Raw genomic sequence first — 22,624 nt, 5'->3', positions numbered from 1 at the left:
AAATGCCAGGACTAAAGAGACAGAGAGGCAGCTGGATCTCTTGAGTTCGAGGCCAGCCTGGTCTACACAGTGAGTTTCAGGACAGCCAGAGCTATTATACAGAGAAACTCTGTCTCAAACAAACAAGCACCATTTCAAACTGTCGATCGACATAGAGAAAACTGACGAGGATCCTAAGGAGTTGATGTCCATCTTAACACAGGCCGGTTCCAGGGGAAGCAGCAGAAGAGAGCTCAGAGACAGAACAGAAACGTTCTCTTGCCTCTTTGTGACCAGAAAAATAAACAAATACATAAACAAATAATGAATGAAGGTGTGGTTCATATCTGTCAACAGAGACACTTGTCTCCTGATGTACTAGGATTACAGATGCTCAGTCTTCCCTGGTAGACCAGGTGGACCTTGAATACAAGGAGATCCAAACACCTTTGGCTGCCAAGGGCTAGGATTAAGGGTGACATCTTGCTTCGATATGCCTGACATTTTATATGGATGCTGTGGATTGGAACTCTGGTTCCCATAAAAGAAAAAGGGAAAAAAGGCTAATACTAATTTATCTTATTATCACTTTAGTATAATTATATAATTTGTGAATTTCTTGAACTTAATCCCTGAGAATGTTTTAAAATTCACCCACTTTAAATCTGTTGTTAATCACAGGTACAGGTGAAGTTAATCCGAGAATGTGAGGTGTCGGGGGTTTGCAGATTGTCTTTTATAACTACCGCATTTCTCTATGCCTTAGTAGAACTCCGGGCTTTATGCAATACTGTTGCAAAAACTTTCTTATGGCCTTATTTCTAGGTGGCCACCAAATATGAAGTTAGTGTCTATGCCCTCAAGGACACACTGACAAGCCGACCAGCTCAGGGAGTCGTCACAACTCTAGAGAGTGAGTAACCAAATGTTTCAATATTGACAAACCTTCACTGCAGGTAAAATTGAGGTGATCTCTCAGACTATGCATTTAACGGTAGAATTTGGAAATTGATATGTTAGCTGATCTTGTTGATCATCCACTTCGCATGTCATCCACGGCCTGCTGAAACAATGGGACCACGTCACTCTGGTGCCTTACGCTCTAGCTGGCCAGTTGTTTTCACAGAGTTCTGTTTGGGGAGGATGAACTGGCTTCTGCTGCAGGGAAGATGGGGCCAAGTTAGGGCCATGGTCTAGTTCTCTGCTTTATCAAAACTTGAGGAGCGTTCTTTCCGCAGTCAGTGCGGTCATCTGTTGGAAGGATGAAGGGAGAAGAAGCAAAGCTTTATAGAAATGCCAGAATACTGCCAGCCACGCTCACGTTTTTACTAATAATTATGTTACGGTTCCTACCACATATTTGTGCGTTTCTGGATCTTATAGAGTCAGCCCTGCGGACCACTGGTAGTGTTGATAAAGTTTTTAGTTTTTTTCAAAGGAACGACATGAAAAGTGAATTATTTTCATATTTCCTAAATTCCGTTAGCCCTTCTTTCCGAATGCCAAAGGGGGTACGTGCTGCATTATTCATGAGCGCATGTATTTGTGTAACGAGGAAGTGTTTTAAGAGAGCACGCATTAATCTCTAGCTGTGCTCCTACACAGATGTCAGTCCTCCAAGAAGGGCCCGTGTGACAGACGCCACAGAGACCACCATCACTATTAGCTGGCGAACGAAGACCGAGACAATCACTGGCTTCCAAGTCGATGCTATCCCAGCCAATGGGCAGCCCCCAATTCAGAGGACCATCAGCCCAGACATCAGAACCTACACCATCACAGGTCAGTGTGCTCAGTGGTCTGACTGTGTGCCCACAGCATAAGCTGGCTTATTAGTTATTCCGAGACGAGTGTTTGATGAGAACATTGTTTGAAATGTGATTACCGTCCCGTGATGTTTTACTTCCTGACTTTTGTTTCACCTGTAAAGTTCATCAAAAAAAAATTTTTTTTCACAAAATGCTCATTGGTGTTTAAAGAAAATGCACACATACCTGTAGTCACAGGCAGGAAGATGTGAGTTTAAGACCAGACATAGTGAAGCCCTATTTTTAAAAAGTTAATACAGAAAACCAAAAGATACAAAATAGTAGGTCATGGTTTTTAGCTTTAGTATGACTAGATTTTTAAAAGTATAATGAAATTTGTAATTACAAACAGCACTAAACACCTGGCGGAGGTGGTGCACTCCTTTAATCCCAGAACTTGGGAGGCAGAGGCAGGCAGATCTCTGTGAATTTGAGACCAACCTGGTCTACAGAGTGAGTTCTAGGATAGCCAGGGCTACACAGAGAAATCCTCTCTTCAAAAAACTACATATAATAAAGGTTGAAGTGTAACCAGAGATTAATAATTGGAGCTCACTAGCAGGGACATACGTGGCTGTCTTTTGAGGTAGCGTCTCATTAATAGTTAGTGTCCACACCGTGGTGTGCCTACCTGTTCCCCTGTGGACCGCCTCTGTAGCTACAAAAATAGGCTACAGGGGGAGTGAAGAAAATGGCGGGCAAGCATGAGCGCAGGCCACTAGAATAAGAACAGATAAAAGGCGTGTGTCTCTTTCAACCCCAGGTTTACAGCCAGGCACTGACTACAAGATCCACCTGTACACTCTGAACGACAATACCCGGAGCTCCCCCGTCAACATCGACGCCTCCACTGGTAACCACAGCCACGTAAACTTTAGAGCTAACTGGGAAGCTGGACTTTCCATGTTCCAGCTCCCAGGATCCTCAGGTTCTCCCGCCTCGGTTGGCTGGGGCTGGGTGCGAGGAGGGACAGTTTCAGGGCCATGCGTTTTCTAAGATGTCACTTGACTTTCAGCCATCGATGCACCGTCCAACCTGCGCTTCCTGGCTACCACACCCAACTCCTTGCTGGTATCATGGCAGGCGCCCCGTGCCAGGATTACTGGCTATATTATCAAGTATGAGAAGCCTGGATCCCCGCCCAGAGAAGTGGTCCCTCGGCCCCGCCCTGGTGTCACGGAGGCCACCATTACTGGTATTGATTTCATGTTGCTATTTTTTCCCCTTAATCATAGATACCTGACATCCATATACCCCCACCCGCATTATGTCTTTGATGCTACGTCATGAGAACATGGTGCCTGCCTCTCAAAGCTAGTCTGCTTCTTGGGGACAGTAGTGTTCTCAAAAGGTGTGAGTGTCTAAGCATGTAATTTCAGGGCCATTATACGATATAGCTAGATGTATTGCTCTCTGATGTAAATTCCCCTATTTCTTCATTATTTTTTGCCCCCCAAATAAGATAAATCGTACCCAGTATCACCTGGGTGTTGAAGTCCCTATAGAACACACAGATATCAGGAACCAAAGCTTCTTTGTTGCATTTGTGGAACAAGAAAATCGAATCTGGTATGGGAAGACGACCTGGATTTTTGCACTGTCATTGAAGGCTACCAGTGATTGGGCCTAAATAGAAGTCTGAAGTCTGTGATGCTCTCTCTCCCAAATGTCTAGTCCACTGGTGGCATACAGTGTTGGTGGGCTATCTGCTCTCAATACTATCCACACTGAAAGAATACTCTAGGAAGGTTACCATGAAACTGCCTTTTCAAGTGTCAGCTGTGATTGGAAGATGGGTTAGCTGGCTGGCGGCCTTTGTGTGCAGAGTCTCTGAGTCCAGAGAGAAGGGAAGCTGGTTTTACCTTTGACAGCTCCAGAGACAGCAGGGAGGCCTGCTTACTCCCCATTAGCCCCAGCCGATGACTTCAGAGACGGCTGGGCAGCCTCCTCGATCCCCACTAGCCTCTGCCGGGGACGTCTGCCAACATCATGAGATGGCTGTGTTCCCCACCAGGTCTGGAGCCAGGAACCGAGTACACCATCTACGTCATTGCCCTGAAGAACAACCAGAAGAGCGAGGCTCTGATTGGGAGGAAGAAGACAGGTCGGTTTACAGAGTGAAGCTCTCTACATTTTGACATGTTTCTCATGGATGATTTTCTCCAGCAGTATGACTTTTATATCGTCCTTTTTGACAGGAGTTGCCTAGCATGCTCTAAAGATACTGGATTTATTTGTTTCTCAACAACCTAAAGATTTACTCACCTTTCAGAGATTTCCAACAAGATAGTCTGAATTGGGGCGGGGAAATCTTTCAGTGGTGGGAGCAAAACCTTTCCTATTTGTCTTGATTGATTACTTGGTTTCCGGAATTTCCAATCAACTATTTCAGTTGCAAAGGCTTAATTGGAGCAGAGGTGGCTTTCCGTGGGGCTCAGCGGCTCAAAGCTTTGTCTGTATGAGAAGTTCATGCTAACATTTTTTTTCTCCTGTCTGAACTATAAAGAAATCTGTGAGGAAAATCCAGATTTCTTTCTAGAAAGTGTTTTGTGATCTGAGAACTGCTGACTGGCCACGAGCCTTGATCGGGTTGACAAACAGTTGTTGCCTGGGTTGATGGTGATCGTTGCTTCTTCCTTGAGCTTAACGCGCTTTGCTTTTTTGGCTCTAACCTCTCTTGGCTAGATGACCTTCCCCAGCTGGTTACCCTTCCACACCCCAATCTTCATGGACCAGAGATCTTGGATGTTCCCTCCACAGTTCAAAAGACCCCCCTCATCACCAACCCTGGGTATGACACCGAAAATGGTATTCAGCTTCCTGGCACAACCCACCAACAACCCAGTGTTGGCCAACAAATGATCTTTGAGGAACATGGCTTTAGGCGGACTGCACCACCTACCGCCGCCACCCCTGTCAGGCATAGGCCAAGACCATACCTGCCGAATGTAGATGAGGAGGTTCAGATCGGTCATGTTCCCAGGGGAGACGTAGACTACCACCTCTACCCTCACGTTCCGGGGCTCAATCCAAATGCCTCTACAGGACAAGAAGCTCTCTCTCAAACAACTATCTCTTGGACGCCATTCCAGGAGAGTTCTGAGTACATCATTTCATGCCATCCTGTTGGCACCGATGAGGAGCCCTTACAGGTACCTAATTTTGTCTCTCTTTGCAACTTTGTCACCCAGAAAAGAGTCAACCAGAAGCAACCAAAGCTCTCATGTCAAATATCCACTCTCCCAGGACTCTTAGGAAGACGTTACAACTCTGGGAGGTGTTTTCTTTCCTCATTGCGGCTCTGGAGGATAAGTCAGAGGGTGTCATTGAGTTTGACTCAGTAGAGAGAATGAAATTATTTTTTATTATTCTCATACAGTGGAGGCCACTTAGTGAGATGGATAAAAAGATGATTGTAGAAAAGAAAGAAAAAAGGAAAACTATTCTACTTTCATATGAAATTTGAAATGCTGCCCTCATCCTTAAAGAGACACATCATCCATGATGTGTTTAGGAAGATGAGGTGAACCTTTGGGTACCAGCTGTTATGAGAGACAGAGTCTCCAAAACTCTCTTCTTTAATTTGTCCCATAGGTGCTAGAATCATTTTATATTGTATTATTTTTAGAAAGTGGCAGAAACGTAAGAACTGACTGTACTGGAAGGCATTTATTCGCTTAGAAACTTCAGCTGGGGGATGTGCCAGTGTTTTAGGAAAACCCAAGTTCTAGTGTGACTGTCCCTTACATGGCATGCCCTCATCCCCTCTGGTGTCCATGCTTATGAAGGGACTTTGCCAGGCGTTCTAGGGAGCCACGGGAGACTGGTAAAGCTGAGGGTTGCTGGTAATTGAGAACCACCTAGGTAGAAAATCTAGCAGAAACGGTGGCTCTTTGCACTCATTTGATTCCTCATCTTGACTGGATGGGAATCCTGGATTACGCCCCCCCCCTTGTTCTTTTTGAAGCGGGGAGGGAACAGGGGAGCTCATGCCTGTTTGCCATTGTAATGCTCTCTCCCCACTTTGCATGTACAGTTCCAGGTTCCTGGAACTTCTACAAGTGCAACTCTGACCGGCCTTACCAGGGGGGTCACCTACAACATCATAGTTGAGGCACTGCAAAACCAGAGGAGGCACAAGGTTCGGGAAGAGGTTGTTACCGTGGGCAACGCTGGTAAGTGCACTGCTGTCCTGGTCAGGCAAATGCTTGCTGCTGGATCCCCCAGAGAAGGCTTTGTCTGTTTTTCCTTCTTACCTTTGAACTTAGGAGACTGAAGGCTGCAGGGTGGGAGGAAATTTCCCCTCGTGCAATCCTAGGGTGTTCACTAACACATATGTGTGATTGACAGGCTGTCAGTGTCTGAATGACAGGCCTGGGAGGATGTTAATATCATTCAGGCCAATATTTTTTGTCCTTCCTTTTGAGTATCTAGTTGATGGAGGCACTGGTTTCTGGGTACCTTTTACTATTCTCTTATCCCTTACTGTGGTTCTATTGGATTTTTCAACCTAAACAGAATGCCTATAAATAGTCTTCCTTGGCAACATTAAGTGATGGCTTATATTTTGTTTCTAATGTAAAATGTTACCAAATCAACATCGCTCTTTTCTTTCCAAAGAGCTCCCTATTCCAAATTTCAATTTTATGCACTTCTTTGTTTTCTTCCTTTTAGACGTACTTATTTTAATTTTATGTGTATGGGTGTTCTGCCTGCATGTGTGTCTGTGCGCAACATGCATTCAGCACCCACGGAGGCCAGAAGAGGGCGCCGGATCCTCTGGAACTGGAGTCACAGCCGGTTGTTAGTCACTGTGTGGGTGCTGGAACCTAAGCCCGGTTCTCTAGAAAAGCAGCCAGTGCTCTTAACTCCTGATTCATTTCTCCAGTCCCTTTATATATGTTTTAATGCCCTTTAATACATATATAAATTTCATGTTACATACATGCAAGGTCTTAATAAAGGTTAAATGGCCATCATACAAACTTAATAAAGGTTAAATGATCACCATGCAACATCTTAATAAAGGTTAAATGATCACCATGAGACATCTTAATAAAGGTTAAATGACCCCATGCAATGTCTTAATAAAGGTTAAATGACTCCCCTTGCAATGTCTTAATAAAGGTTAAATGACGCCCCCTTGCAATGTCTTAATAAAGGTTAAATGACCCCCTTGCAATGTCTTAATAAGAGTTAAATGACTCCCATGCAACACCTTAACAAAGGTTAAATGACCTTAATCATGAAAAATCTTAATAAAGATCGAATGACCCTTGAGTTTCCCGTGTGCCCCCTGAAAAGTCTTCGGAAGGTGTGCCATTAGGTTGTCTAAGTCTCAGTAGCTGAAGACTGGCCAAGGAACAGGAGATGGGGAAAAGGGAAATGGTGAATCCCAAGTCTTCTTACACCGTTAGGAACTTACAGGACTATGTAGGATCAGGTGCTGTGTTTCGGTCCCCTTCCTCGGAGAGAAGGCTGCTTCACTCGTAACTGAAGCAGCTGCCTGTCTGGCAGTGCAGAAGTTCGTTTGCAGGGCATACACAGTGATCAGCATCTGTCTTCTGTGGTTTCCCTGGTAAAATGCCACGAGAAAGGCGTTTTCAAGAGCGTGGGGGTTCTCATGGTCTCCCACATTGTTTTCTTGAAGGTGGGGTGTGTTTCAGACAGAATCTTACAATATATCTGTGCTGGCCCAAAGCCTGCTCAGGCTCCATAATGCTAGAGCAGGGTTTTATCTCCTGGATATTTTAAAATTGTGAATCCCCATTTAAGGGTTTCAGCCCCTTCGTTTTCTTCTCACCTCCTTATTCCATCAGTGTTCTCACCTCCAGGTTCTCTTGGTTCTAAAACATTTTCTATTTTTTAGTTCTTCCAAGGTGATGGCTTTTGAAATATTAGTCATTTCAAATGTCAACTGCATTTATTCTTTTGATTTTAACACAATTAAAGTATCCACATGAGTATCCAAAGTCATAGTAAGTTAGTTTATTTAACACTTAAAACAAATATCATGAGGTGTGCCGTATTTATACATATTATACTTGTTACTTATTTATTCATTAGAAACAGGTTTTGATGTTGTAACTGTATATATGTCTGTGCACAGTATGCATGTTTGGTGGCCAGGAACACAGAAGAACATCAAGTCCCCTGAGACTGGAGTTAGACAGATTTGAGTCACCATGTGGGAACCTAAGCCAGGTCCTCTGGAAGAACAGACAGTGCCCTTAACCCCCAAGCCACCTCTCCAGCCCCCTACACAGATTATTTTTATTGTTTTTTAAAAATAATTTTTAGTTTTTAAAATAAAAGATTCTAAGACAGGAAAGCTCTTGGGAGACCACTGAGATTTTTACATACTCCTAATTTATCTGCATCATGATGGTTTCTCTTATTTGGAAAATCTAATTTTACAGTAACCATGAAAATCTAGGTTTTCAAAACTATTTTGAAAAAAAATGCTATAATGTAAGTGAAGATTATATTCTAATCTTACATAAAAATATCAAGACTTGTTGAGTATAAGCAAAGAATGGTGTCCAGCAATAACTGTGCACCACTCTTTAACATTAATTGTTAGTACTGTCCGTATATTGATGAAGGGATTTCTTAGTTCCATGTAGCTTCTACAAGATCCTAAAGAGGTGGAAGTATTCATATTACTATCCTTATGTTATGGACAGGGGAAAAAAGAGTCAGAAAAATGTTAATTAGCTCAAAGAAATTCAGTACCCTGGAGAAGCATCACTGCCCACATTCATAATGAGTTTAAATTGTCTGAAGATCTGTTTCACACTATGTGAAGTAGATTTCCCAGAAAAGATCTGGGAAGTGAAGGAAGATGGGTTTCTTTTTCCCTGCTGTAGTAAGTGCCCACTGGCTACATTGGCATTGCTGATGAGAAAGAATATCTGTTATTGTTAGTTAGGTCATGATGCACAGTCCAACTATTTCTATGTACGGTCTAAAACCATCAATAAGATGTCTTTTCCCTTTTCTCCTCCCTCTTTCCTCCTTTTCTTTAGTCAATGAAGGCCTGAACCAACCTACGGATGACTCATGCTTTGACCCTTACACAGTTTCCCATTATGCCGTTGGAGAGGAATGGGAGCGGTTGTCTGAATCTGGCTTTAAGCTCACCTGCCAGTGCTTGGGCTTTGGCAGTGGTCATTTCAAATGCGATTCATCTAGTGAGTAGCTTGCTTTGTCCGCCGACTTATTCCTCCACCTCTCCCAGTCGCATGCATTTGCACTAGTTGGCCACGGATGCATGTTTGGCAGAGGCAGGCTCTTCCAAACATGTTGCAAACAAAAGTAGACTGTTTGAGTCAAAGTAACATTTTGCATCATTGAAGAATGATGGGAAATTTTACTTGCTGAATATTACTGCATTTCAAGAGTTGTAGGGTAATCCAACTTCATTAAAATGGGTTTGTAGTAGTGATACGCTTTTTGAAATGTTCAGTTATGTCTAACTTGATGAAGTTAAAAACCCACCCAGTTTCTTTCAGTCTTTAGTGTTAAGGACAGAGGAGAACACACTCACAAACACTCTTTCTCAACATAACCCAGACATATATGTCTTGTAATGCATGCACACATTTCTCTCTCTTTCACTAACTCACACACACACACACAGAGACACACAGACACATACATTCCACAGCCCGGATATCCCAAACATTACTAATAATAGAAGGGAAAATATCCAGGTAATATATTTAACATTTAAGGGTCAAGCCCAGGACTGGTGAGCTAGGCAAAGACAAGCCTGATGACCAAGTTCCATCTCTGGAGCCCACATGGAGCCAGCTTCCACAGCTGTCTTCTGACCTCTATATATGAACTATAGGACATGTGTTTCCATACATACACATATACACGTATGTACACATGAAAATAAATGTAATAAAACTTTCAAAGTCAATTTTGGCTGGAAAATATTTGACTTTTTAAAGAGGTTCATAGTTATTTCAAATTATTGGTGGAAATGATCCTAAGAATTACCTACTGTGTCTAGAAATTTAGTATCGGAGTGTATAATCACTCATTTATTTTTTGTTTTTGGAGGTATAATTATTATTGGCAGTTTGTGGGTTTTTTTTTAATGTGGTAATCAGTACTTGGATAATTATAAAAACCATATTCCATGGAATGACATTTAACAGATCTCTAAATTTTTCTGTGAAACAATTTTCCTTCACTTTTCATGAACTAGCTAAATCCAGACTGAAAATGTAAAGCCAAGAAGCGGTTTCAGTGTATGTAGACTTTTGTACCTGGATGGAGCACAGTGGGCTGTACACCCATTCTGGAACTGGGAGGGACCACACTTGACATTGACTAGGTGGTTTTGCAATTCTGAGATGGAACTGTATTGAAGTTTGCATACTTTCAATGAGCCAGTACCTGGGTGCAAATTCAAAGGCATACAGTAATTTTATCTGTGAGCCTTGGGTTCAGCATTCTTTGCTGAAATGTTGTTATACTTTTGCTTAAATTAAGGAAAGCCAATTTATGGATAAGGTGGGAGAAACGCTGTATTTTGTGAGTGTCTTAAGCGTGTCCCGTTTAGTGTAAATCTTAGAGATTAAGTGTTTTATATGACATGAAACACAGCGTGTGGGGCCGGGATATGTCTTAGACCTCATCTATTCGTACAAGCCTTATTCATTGAAATAACAAAAAAAATATGCCATTTTGTTTGTTGTTACGTTTATTGTCTTCATTTATGAAAGTCAGGAGGTGGCCATAGCAGGTAGATACTAGCTGATTTCTCTCTAATGTTTAATTAAACTATTTTGTATCTACGATCTCTGTGAAAGGCAATTTTTTTTTAGTCCCCAATCCCAGTTTAGTTTTCCATAATTGTAAGGTTTATAAAGAGTCAAATGAATCACTGATTAGTCCTATGAAATGATTTTGTTGAAATAATAGTGTTGTCTTAACACTGGCTTGGGAAATAGTAAATATTAAGTGTTATGATGAAAGGTTCATCATGGGGAATGTGATCTTCGACTTTGTGCTCTTCGGATTCATGCCATGTCCCGGTGTTCTGCCTGTCACGTGAGTCAGAACACACGTAACCGTTTGCCTGTGATGTCCCTGCCTCACAGAATGGTGCCATGACAATGGCGTGAACTACAAGATTGGAGAGAAGTGGGATCGCCAGGGCGAGAACGGCCAGAGGATGAGCTGCACCTGTCTTGGGAACGGAAAGGGAGAATTCAAGTGTGACCCCCGTACGTCATCCTTAGGGTTTCCTAACCCTTGAGTCCTCTCTCTTTCCTAACTGAGCCAGGAGACTCGTGGCCAGGGTGGGCTGGAGACGCTGGGTTTGTCCACCTTGTGTTTGGGAAATCAGCAGCATGCACTAAAAGTGAGTCGTGGTTGCATTCTATGTCCAAGAACCCGAGTGCCTTCCTGACCTGAGCACTCTGACCACCTGTAGTGAAGTGTTTTAAGAAGACTCAGCTTTTAAACTACGACTTCCATCTTTCCATGGGCCTACTATGCTGAGGCTTTCAAACATCTCTTTATGACCCCCCTAAGTTGATGAGATTTGGCCTGTGCTCGTGCAAGTCTGTGGCAGGTGCATCAGCTTGAACCTGCATGCTTGTTCTTGGTCTTACAACTGTTTCTGACTTGTGCCCGTGTGCAGATGAAGCCACGTGTTACGACGACGGGAAGACCTACCATGTCGGAGAACAGTGGCAGAAAGAGTATCTCGGAGCTATCTGCTCCTGCACGTGTTTTGGGGGCCAGCGGGTAAGAGACTGGTGGTGATTAGATAAAGCTCAGAGGAAGCTCCCACAGGGATGTCCTGTGCACAGGCGTGCCTGGCTTCTTAGGAAGAATCCCGAAGATGGGTAGATCCCTCTCCTCTGAGTAGTGTCAGCGCCCCCACCCATGACTAAATTTGTCACGCCTCACACAGTCCTGTTTGTCCTCACCTCAGTGGTTGCACTAAGCCCCCAGCTCTGTGCTGATGGACTGGCATCTCTGTGGCAGTATTGTTCGTTTTTAATACCTTGATCTAAAAAAATGCCACTTTTTTGTGTGTGCCCTTGCTCAATCTAAAAATAGATCCCTTATCATATTAATGGTGAACTGGGTAGTAATGAACAAACATGGAGCAAGAAGTGGCCCTGGCTCTTAAGGATGTGCTTGGAGACATAAAGTAGCATAGCTGCCAAGCCAGCCTAATCACTAATCCTGACTAATGCAGCTCTAGGTGGGCTGGAGTCAGCAAGAAGGCTTCATAGAAGAGAGAAACATAAGCCGCCTGGGGTGAAGGATGCTAATGTTAAGTAGGGAGAGAGGAAAGCAAGAGACGTGAGCGAGCATACCCCTGGCCTAGGACGGTCTGGTCCTGGTGGGTTCCAGGGAGGCAGTGTCGTGTCCGTGTCCCTCCCTCCCCCTGGTATTTTTTGCTAAGAAATTAGATTTAAGGAGGAAGAGAAAGTGGCCAGTTATCCAATTCTTCCTGAGGCCCACCGTGACCTTTCTGGCTCCTTCCAAGTCGTTCCTCTCCTCTGGGTCTGTTTCCTTTGCTGGAAAGCGATGGAGTTTGTCCATATGCTCTCAAATCACAGGGGCCATAGAGGGCTAGGAGATCCTTCACCTAGAGCAGAAAGCCGACTGGGGGGGACCGTGGGAGGGAGATGAGTAGAGCTTATACAGGAAAAGAATCGGATATTTCAGAAGAGAGAAAAACATATGTAGACAGATACGTAAGTGTAAGATATGGGAATAAGCCAAGATATATATTACAGGGTTATAAATGAAGGCAGGCAGCATTGGCGCTTCCTGTTTGATTAACTGCTTATGTTCCCAGCGCATAAGAGCTGGAATTCTTTAACTCAAGCACTAAATTACGATGCCCTCAGGTTATCACAAACCCCATTTAACTTCATGTCTCTCTTCTCAGGGCTGGCGCTGTGACAACTGCCGCAGACCCGGGGCTGAGCCTGGTCCCGACGGCACCACCGGGCACACCTACAACCAGTATACTCAGAGATACCATCAAAGAACGAACACTGTAAGTGCACACACACCCCGTGCCTCCCCTAAGTGCAGTTAGTGCACGGTAGGGAGTCTGTGTATGGATGCTTTTCTTTTGAGTGAACCAAATGATTTTTATTTGGAAAGAAGTCTTTTGTGGCTGGGGAGATAGCTCAGTGCTGAAGACCCAAGTTCAATCCCCAGGACTCATGTAAGAAAGCCTGGCTGGGCTGTACCAAATGCCTGCAATCTCTTGTAATCTCTTCATTGAAGAGGCAGAAATGAGGGGGCCCCTGGGGTCACCCAGCCTAGCTAATTATTGGGCTTCTGGTTTATGAAATCCTGTCTCAAAAATCAAAGGGAGGCAGCATCTACATGTCACCCAAAGATTAACTTCTGGCCCCGTGGGGCTGGAGAGATGCCTCAGTGGTTAAGAGCACTGACTGTTCTTTTAGAGGATCCAGGTTCAATTCCCACCACCCACATGGCAGCTCACAACTGTCTGTAACTCCAGTTCCAGGGGATCTGACACCCTGACACCAATGCATGTAAGATTAATTATTTAAAACCAAAACAACAACAACAAAAACCTTCTGGCCCCTTACATACACCCACATGGACACACAACACATACACAGTCTTATGAAGGACTAACATAGAATTCTGTACCCTATAACAGAGCTATGCCTTGTTATGTTATTAAATCCCTGGTACCTATTGCTCAGTACATTGTTAGTCTTTTGAAACCAATCTCCCCTCCACACTTTGGTTTCTCAGAGTATTTGCTACAGGTGCCTTTCCTTCTATTTTGACAGAATGTGAATTGCCCGATTGAGTGCTTCATGCCGTTAGATGTGCAAGCTGACAGGGACGACTCCAGAGAGTAACACCTTCAACCCAGAAGAACGGGTATCTCTCTGCCAAGGTCAATCCACACCCGAGTGACGTTCGCAGACCCTCCATCTTTGAGTGTTCGTTTCTCCCTTAAGCCTTTTGCTCTGGAGTCAAAGTTCTCAGCTTCAGCTCAACTCACAGCTTCTCCAAGCATCATCACCCTGGGGGATGTTCTGAGACTTCTCTCACACCTGGCGGCGGTTGGTTACCTTGTTCTGCTTCCGAGTAGTTGGTACCACCCAGTATTGTTTAAGAGAATCAGAGAGCCTTGTGATTTTGTCTGGGATCCATAGGGAGATACAGGTAGCCAACCAAGATGAAAAAATGTCTGGAATGACAGTACCCAAACTGTGGAGTAGGGAAGTTCCCCAGATCCTTCGCTTCCTTTCTATAACCGCGTGGCCTGCAGCACTGTCAGGAGATGTCCTGTGACTGCGTGCGCAAACACGTCACAGTACTCGTTCCATCCCAACAACTCTGATTGCCTAGAAATATCCTTCTCTTACCTGTTATTTATCAATTTTTCCCAGTATTTTTATACGGAAAAAATTGTATTGAAGACACTTAGTATTACAGTTGATGAGAGGAATTCAGTATAATTCTGGTTGGTGATTATTTTTATACTGTACATGCCAACGCCTTACTACTGTGGAAAGACAAGTGTTTTAATAAAAAGATTTACATTCCACGCTGTGAAGGTCACTTTCTTTGTTAACAAACACAGAGGTGTTTGGGGAGAAAAACCGTAATCTTCGTGAGTGTCCTTTTCTTTTCAGTTCAGCAAACATTTGAAAAGCCACCGCATGCTGGACTGGGACAACTTCTGTACATGAACCTCTGCTGGCCCTACAGAAGCACAGATTTAATTTCTGTCATCTGTGTCCTTGGCTGCGGTTCTGCCTTAACAGATTTAGGTGGATTCAAATATTTGTTAGCCTTGCTAGCTAACACTTTAGAAGTATAACTGAAGTAACCTGTTATTCTTTTTAAAAGAATAACAGTGTGTGTGTGTGTGTGTGTGTGTGTGTGTGTGTACATGTATACACAGGTGCCCATGGAGATCAGCAGGCCTGAAGGGTGTGTGGGAGACACTGGGATTTGAACTCATGACAGAACTACTCACGCTCTGATCTCTCCACGTAGTTCTTTAACCACCATAGACCTTTGCTTCTTTGTTAAATAGACAGTTGTTCAAGTAGATCACTTGCAAGGAAAGCAGGATGGCCGAGCTGTTACAATTACTTGAATGGCACAGTATGGAGATTTTCTCCTGAGGAAACCCTACGCTATGATCTCAACCTAGCTTGTCTTGATTCAGGTCACTTGCCACTTTGAGTGTGAGTTGATGAACTCCCAGCTCAGTTTGCCTAGACTTGGTCTGCAAAAGTCATTTCCATTTCAATTTCAACTTGGAAAAGCAAGATTTAGGGGTTTTTGAATTTGTATATTGGGAATGGGGTATGTGGGACATGTGGCTCACGGCACTTACCTAGGATGTGGGAGGGGAGGCCTTAGGTTCGCTGCCTAACACCTTACATCCTCCCCGTCTCCAAAAGCTGACGTTTGGAATAGGAAATAGCACAGAAAAAAAACAGTAAAAGATCACTATTGCTTAGTCAGTGTTCCGATGCTGTGAAGAGACACCATGGCCAGCGTATCCCTCCCTGATCTTAGCGGGCCATGTGGTAGCAGGCAAACAGGCAGGCGTGGTGCTGGAGAAGTAGCTACATCCTGACCTGCAGGCAGAGAGACACTGGGCCTGTTGTAGGCTTTTGAAACCTCGAAGCCCACCCCCAGGGGCACACCCCCTCCAATGCAGACTTACTGCTTCCCAAACAGTTCACCAACTGGGGACTAGGTCTGCAAATATATGAGTCTATGAGCGGCATTCTCATGCAAACCGCAGAAATTAGTAATTAGCAAAAGGTTCAGAAAATGCTTTTAAAATACATCATTAGTCAGTAAAAAGAGTTACCTGGCAAAGAAGCAGTTTGTAAAGACGTCTTCTTCATTTGCTAGAAGAACATACGAGGGTCACTTGTGAACCGATACGTAGTTTGCAAAATGCCTTGGCATTTAGTTCTCATTTGAGGGAGCTTTTTCAGAGAACCCAGCTCAGAGGAGCTTTCCTTACAAACTAAAGGCCTAGCCCCTGAGCTTTTTCTTAAGATTACTAATTCAGTTTTTCCAATCCAATAGTTAGCAAGCCAGCTGCAGTGTATCTGTCAAAAATAGAGAGTTGGGGCTGTTGGCTTACACCTCCATCACTTACACTCCATCATTGCTTAGGAAGCTGAAGCAGGAATATTGTCATGAATTTGGGTTATATGGAAATTCTAGGCTAAGCCTGGGCTTTGGCAAGGGAGATCCTCCTGAGAGAGAGAGGGAGAGAGAGAGATCACAGGATGCTAAGTGTGATGACATACATTTGTCATCTCAGCACTTAGGAAGCGGGGACAGGAGAATTTTGAGTTTGGGCCCAGCCTGGACTTGGACTACATGGCCAAACTAGGCTATAAGGAAGACTGTCTTAAAAACAACAAGCCTGGGGTGAGCGCTTGTCTAGATGTGTGAAGCCCCATGCTCAGCCATCACTGCATAGAACGGTGTGGTGGTCCATGTTTGCCATCCCTGCACTACAGAGGTGAGGTAGAAGGGTCAGATGTTCAAGGTTCTCATGAATTATTCGGGGAGTTGGAATCCACTCTGGTTAGAAGAGACCCTGTTTTCCTCCACTATCCCTCAAAAGTCATAGAAAATACAGAGCAGGTGCTTTTAAATGGCTGTCTGACGTGGGTGGGTTATAACTTCATTGAAAAGAGAACCAGTCTTCATCTGAAGTTCCCTGAAGACAGGAGGGAGGGAGTCAGCACATTCATAAGCAAAGTGGTCAAGAAAGCACTTCAGCTAGATTTTCCTCAAAGGTCTTTAGAGTTAAAAACACTAAATATCAGTAGGGTGTGGAAGCTCAACCTGTAATCCCAGCAATGAGGAGGGAGAAGCAGGAAGCTTCCCACAGGGGCAAGGCCAGCCTGATCTACACAGCGAGACTATGGCATAAAAGGCTACAAAGCAATCGAATTCAGAGAGTACGTTCTGGTTGATGCTGCGCTCCAGACAGCCTGCCAAACCACAAGCCAAGGCAGACAGACTCTGAAACATCAGTCTGGTCAGTCGGACTGATTTAAGTGACTAGCCAACCCCTTTGACTACGTTTGTGTGGAAACATAAAAATCCACACGCTTCATGGCTAAGATTAAAAAATATCAACAAGGGGTTGGAGAGATGGCTCAACTGCTAAGGGCCCATCACTGCTCCTGCTGAGGACCCGAGTCCTGGTCTAGCACCCATACTCAGTGGCTTACAGCTCTTTTAACTCCAGCTCCAGAGGATCCAAAGCCTCTGGTCTCCAAAGGTCTCTGCATGCAGAGACTCATGCAGACACACACGTGGGTGCTGGGAACTGAACCCCGGTCCTCTGCAAGATCACCAGGGCTCTTAACCACTGACCCATTTCTTCAGACCCAAAAAATAAATCTAAAACAAAACAAAGCAAAACAAACAAACAAACAAACAATAACAGAAAAAAAAAAAGCTCAGCAGCTGCTTTCTTATGGTATTCCTATGGACTTTTCTTTTTCTAACTTTTAAAAGGAATCTCACCGTGTGGCCCAGCCTGGCCTCAAACTTCCTGTGATCCTCTTTCAGCTTCCCAGGCGCTAGGGTGAGCGGCACGGGCCATCACGCCTCGCGGTCTGCTGGACAGTCAAAGCAGCACCTTGAATTTAGAGCTCAATTTGGAATACATGAAGCAAATGTAAAGGGCCTTTTTTGCTTGGGCATATAATGCAAGAGTGGCCCTTTCTCAGTAAGCACATTTGGCAGGAAAGTCACTTAGTTTATCCGAAGACCTTACAGTGTTCACTGACTCACCTCGCTGAGTCCCGGTAACTGCCTTGAGCAAGCCAGATTGACTAATTAAAGGACTTGGTTGGATTTAGGCTTAGAGATAGACAATCCAAGACAATTCTGTTAAAACTAGTAAACATTAGACTTTTGAAAGAAAGTAACAGTTTTGAAATTTCACTCTGCCTGGCCAAAGTTGATTTGTAATGAAATATGTTGTTCTGTATTTATATAGTTTTCAGCTCTAATGACCTGAATGAATTATGCAAATTAGCCTATAATAATGTTGCTATAAGCCTGTAAGGCAGGTGAATGAAAAAATGAGGTAGAAATCACAAGTATAGAAAATGGCTTTTCCTATTTAATTATATTTCCATGGAAAACTCTATTGCATTTCCGTTCGTATGAAACTCACTAAGGTGATTAAGAAACATCACATCAGCATGTTTAAGTGCTGCGATTCCTCCTATTCAGGAAGTTCCCATCACTGCAGTAGGGAAAGTGGAAGGCTACAATGTTTTGAAGTCTCACTCTCAGGGATGCAGGATGTTAAAACATAAAAGCATTGTTGGAACACTCATGCTTGGGAAGGGAGATCCTAAGATTATCAGAGGCTGGCAGCAGAAGCTGCAGGAAGGCAACCTTGCACAGACTCCAGGATGGGGAAGAATCTAGAATGGAGCCCCAGGAGCATTCAGTGGGAAAAGGTGCTGGCTACCAAGTCTAACGACTTGAGTTCAATCTTCGGAGCCCACATAGTGGAGGAGAGCAATGTCTCCTGCAGATGTCCTCTGGCCTCCACATGCAAGTATGTAGTGCACACGCACGCACACGCACACACACACACACACACACACACACACACACACACACTTTAAAGATTCTTTGACACTCTCATTTGAAGTGTTATTTTTGGGGGGCTGGAGAGATAGTCCAGGGGTTGAGAGCACTGGCTGTTCTTCCAGAGGACCCGTGTTCAATTCCCAGCACCCACATGGCAGTTCAAAACTGTTACTCCAGTTCCAGGGGACCTAACACCCTCACACAGACACACACACACAGGCAAAACACCAATGAACATAAAAGTACATAAATCTTTAAAAAAAGATTATTTTTATTACCAGCACCATCCTATTCTATTTTATTAAAAGATTCTATTTGAATTTTTTTTTTAAAAAAAAAAAAAACCTTCATAACTTACAAATGAACAGCAACTGTTCTCCAGCTAAAATTTCCAAAGGGGAAAATTCCTCCTAACATCCCTCAGTAGGGTCAGGTATGAGACATGAAGGCATGTTTTACATTTCCTTAAATCTCTCACCTCTTACTCTCCAGAGACAGAGGTTTTAAACCTAGGGGCCAAAGCGACCTCTAAACCAGCTCTTGTGAGCCCCTTGCTGGGCGGTTGCACAGGCAGGCAGTCTAGGGTCACTGTCAGCACGCTGTGCTGGCTTGGGCGGGTCTGGGTCTGTGTCACTGGTCCTGCAGGCTGCACACCATGCAAGCTCCACCAGGTCAAGTGCACAGGAGGCCAAGGGTTCTCCCGTTGAGCACTTCGCATCAGTGCTTTGATGAAGTCTGTGTCTGGTACATGGCTTACATATGATTGCATCTGTGTTGGGGGTGCATGCGCCTATGTGATACACATATGAAACCAGAGGTTTTCTGTCCTCTATCATTCTTGACCTTATTCCACTAACAGGGGTACCTCACTGAACCTGCCATTTCCTGGCTAGGCTAGTGGCTTGAAAGCCCACCCCTCTACCCCTGGTGATGAAGTCACGGTACCTGTGAACACACTCTTCTTTTTAGGGGTCCTCGTGCTTACACAGCAAGTGTGCTCTTACCCATGGAGCCATCTCGTCACGTGCAAAATAGTGAATTTTCATCTTAATAAAGAAAAACTGCAGTCCTTACCATGCCCTTCACGGTCGTTTCCATCCACCGCTTTCTCTCGCCGGTTCCCACACTTCCACAGGCACAAAACCAATGTGGAATAAGCAGTTAACTCAACAGTGCTGAACATGTGATGGGGAGTCCTCCCGTGCCCTTCAGTATTTTATCTGAGTCCTCAGAAAAACAAACTGCCATCACCGCTACAGCATACAGGTGAGTACGAGGCCCCAGGAATCAGCGACATCACAGGGCTTGTGAGCACCACAGGCGAGACTTGAGCCAGAGGCTATTGGACTCTTTAAGGGGTGCGTCCCCATTCCAGTCTGCAAAGCACAGGTTAAGAAGCACAGTAAGATTACTCAGCTACTGAGTGGCAAGCAAGGTGGTTATCCTAAAAGGCAGGTATTTAATCTCCTGGTGAAAAAGAAGGGGCCATGGTCAAGAACAGAAATGTGTGTGTGTATGTGTGTGTGGGGGGGGTGCTGGAAAGGTTCTACCTCTGGGCCCCACTGCCGATGTCAATAGAAGTGTTTCCCACATTCCCAGATGGATGCCGTCTTACAAGTTAAGATAAATTGCTGCCTAGTGTATTTTTGCTAGTATTTTTAGCGCAAATAAGGGTTAAGAGTATCCAGGAATGGAAGAATCTGGATGTCGAAAGCCCTTCAGGATTTAAACAATGCTGATAGCTTGAGAAAGATTACTCCAGAAGGAAGCATGTGTCAGGGAGCCAGGCACCAGTGAGTGAGTGAATCGGGGCAACTCTAACAGGTCAGGGTGGTGATGTGAGATGTCCTTCTGTATATGTGCTGCTTTTACTGGTTGACAAATAAAGTTGCTTTGGCCGATGACTTAGCAGAGTAAAGCTAGGCTGGAGGATGTTGGGTATAGGTCTTCCCTTTGTTCCCGGCATTTCGGACCTGAAATAATCACTCAGAAACTATATTATTTGCAATACTGCTTGGCCAATAGCTTAAGCGTATTTGGCCCTTGTATCCTAAACTAACCCATCTCCATTAATCTGTATATTGCCACATGGCTGTGGCTCCCTGGGTAAAGTTCTGTTCCTGACATCTGTCTCCGGTGGGGCTAATAGCTTTTCCTTGACTCTGCCTTCTTACTCCCAGAATTCAGTTTAGTTTCCCTGCCTAGCTCTATTCTGCCCTATCACAGGCCAAACATCTTCTTTATTCATTAACCAATAAAAGAAACACATATACAGGACTTCCCACACTAGGAAGAGATATAGAGAGAGAGTGGGTGGGGTCAAAGAGACACCATGTAGCTGCCAAAGGAGAAAGACACCAGAATAGAACCTTACCTGGTAAGCTACAGCCCCATGGCAATACACAGATTAATAGAAATGGGTTAGTTTAAGATGGTAAGAGTTAAGAAGCCTGAGATAATAGGCCAAACAGTGTTGTAATTAATATAGTTTCTGTGATTATTCGGGTCTGGGTGGCCGGGAAATGAAAGAGCAGTCTCCTACAGGTAGAATTCTTCCAGTGCTCAGCTCCCCAAGCACCAACGGGTCAAGGGTGGAATTCTTCCAGTGCTCAGCTGCTCCCAGGGCACCTCTACAAGAGTCAGAGGTGGACTTCATCCAGGGCTCAGCGGCTCCCTGGGCACCTCTAACCAGTCAGAAGTGGGTTTCGCCCAGTGCTCAGCAGCTCCCCAACTTGAGTACACTCATTAATCATCCCGGTATTTTATGCTATAGGTCTTCAGAGCAGGATTTACGACTATGCTTTTCATTTCAAAAGTTTTAGTTTCAATCTATTTCAGGCAGTCTCATGACACGTGAATTCTCTACTTGCTTTAGCAAAGACACAGTTGGTTCACTGTCAAGACTTTCCCAGAGCAGTGAGCTTTTTGACCTGGCTACCTCCACAAAGTTACCCCAAGTACAAAATGGGAAACTAAGTCACAGAATAAAGGAGGCATCAGGGACATGGGCTCGAGAGGAGTTGATGCTTTGGCTTGCTTGGCAGGGTGGTGGGAAGATAAGCAGAAAAGGAACTTGCTGACAAGCCCTAAACTTAAGGTATTTCGTGAAAAACTGATAAACAGATGTTGTATGGCAATTTCCATGGGTTTACTCCAAACTCTTTGTTTCTGCAGGGAGGACACACCAATTATCCTGCCTCAAGCTCTGACTGGTTGTAGTCAAGGGCATGCAGGAACAACACACCAACACATTTTCAAACAGAATTTGAAAATGTGCACTCTAGACTCCAACATGCAAAGGTATCCAGAGATAGGCCAGAGGTATAACGGATGGGACGGAGGAAGACCACCTGTCAGAATGCACACGCTCTTCAAGTCCTGACAGAGCTGAGCTCCCATAATCCCATTGTAAGAAAAAAAAATCATAATTTAAAATTGAACACAATACTTTAAAGTCAAAGGACTCTGTGGAATCAACTGTGAAGTTGGGGATTCTCTTTTTAATCTTTGAACAGTGTGACAAGGTCCAGATGGGCATCAATCAAGGGCTGGAATTTGTGGCCTATGACATCATGGCAGGCAGGTTTTCTATTGGCCAATCATGCTTATATACTGTTAAAAAACGGTTCTACAAAATATCGTTATTAAAAACACTAAACTAACCCATTCTCCTAACACTATATTTATTTGCAATCCAGATTATGCGAAAGTGGGAATCCCATCGTCCCCTCCCAGGTGTGTGGGCACAATAGTCTAAATACTCACAAGGGTAGTGGTTAGCATTACATGTGTAAGCTTAATGAGGCACTATAGGGTTAAGCAGACAAATGGTTCCAATTATACTTTAGTGTTCACTTTCAGTCAAGCTAAATAACTCAAGGGAGACAACACATTCAATAATTTATGAGCATAAATCTGTACTCGCTATTTATTGCTACAAAAGATGAATTTAAAAAATGCTGTGGCCAACAGTATGTGTCTGTGAGCTAGGAATTACGGAGCTCCTCTGAGACTGAGACTACAGTTTAGTGGTAGAACGCTTGCTTAGCATGAAGGCCCTGGTTCTGATCCCAGGTACAGCAACAGATCAACAAAGCTCTTTGGATAGATACGACTCAGAGGCCTCCGAGAGGTGACAGGCAAAGGTTGGCAGAGACCAGAGCAGAAAGATCCATCTCTAGGGAATC

The 22,624-nt window shown here is 44.2% G+C and overlaps 1 protein-coding gene across 12 annotated transcripts in view; it reads left to right on the top strand.

Moving 5' to 3' along the window:
* Fn1 (fibronectin 1) overlaps positions 1–14,376 on the top strand; it is a 65,389-nt gene extending 51,013 nt beyond the window's left edge. For 4 of the 12 annotated variants that reach the window (XM_085698630.2, XM_048459432.3, XM_048459431.3 and 1 more), the window contains 12 exons: positions 805–892; positions 1,585–1,761; positions 2,551–2,640; positions 2,803–2,982; positions 3,802–3,891; positions 4,833–4,939; positions 5,824–5,962; positions 8,816–8,980; positions 10,907–11,032; positions 11,452–11,558; positions 12,721–12,831; positions 13,610–14,376. In XM_085698630.2, the coding sequence (XP_085554756.2) occupies positions 805–892; positions 1,585–1,761; positions 2,551–2,640; positions 2,803–2,982; positions 3,802–3,891; positions 4,833–4,939; positions 5,824–5,962; positions 8,816–8,980; positions 10,907–11,032; positions 11,452–11,558; positions 12,721–12,831; positions 13,610–13,681 (1,452 nt within the window). In that variant the 3' untranslated portion in view covers positions 13,682–14,376. Of the gene's footprint in view, positions 1–804; positions 893–1,584; positions 1,762–2,550; positions 2,641–2,802; positions 2,983–3,801; positions 3,892–4,472; positions 4,940–5,823; positions 5,963–8,815; positions 8,981–10,906; positions 11,033–11,451; positions 11,559–12,720; positions 12,832–13,609 lie in introns of all 12 variants that reach the window. The other 8 variants (XM_085698608.2, XM_048459430.3, XM_048459427.3 and 5 more) reach the window with 2 other exon arrangements.
* The last annotated feature ends 8,248 nt before the right edge of the window (positions 14,377–22,624 follow it).

The sequence above is a fragment of the Myodes glareolus genome, chromosome 1 (assembly GCF_982192425.1).
Source record: "Myodes glareolus chromosome 1, mMyoGla1.1, whole genome shotgun sequence".
Taxonomy (NCBI): Eukaryota; Metazoa; Chordata; class Mammalia; order Rodentia; family Cricetidae; genus Myodes; species Myodes glareolus.
The sequence above is the reverse complement of the archived record's forward strand: the minus strand, read 5'-3'. Positions and strand labels throughout refer to the sequence as shown.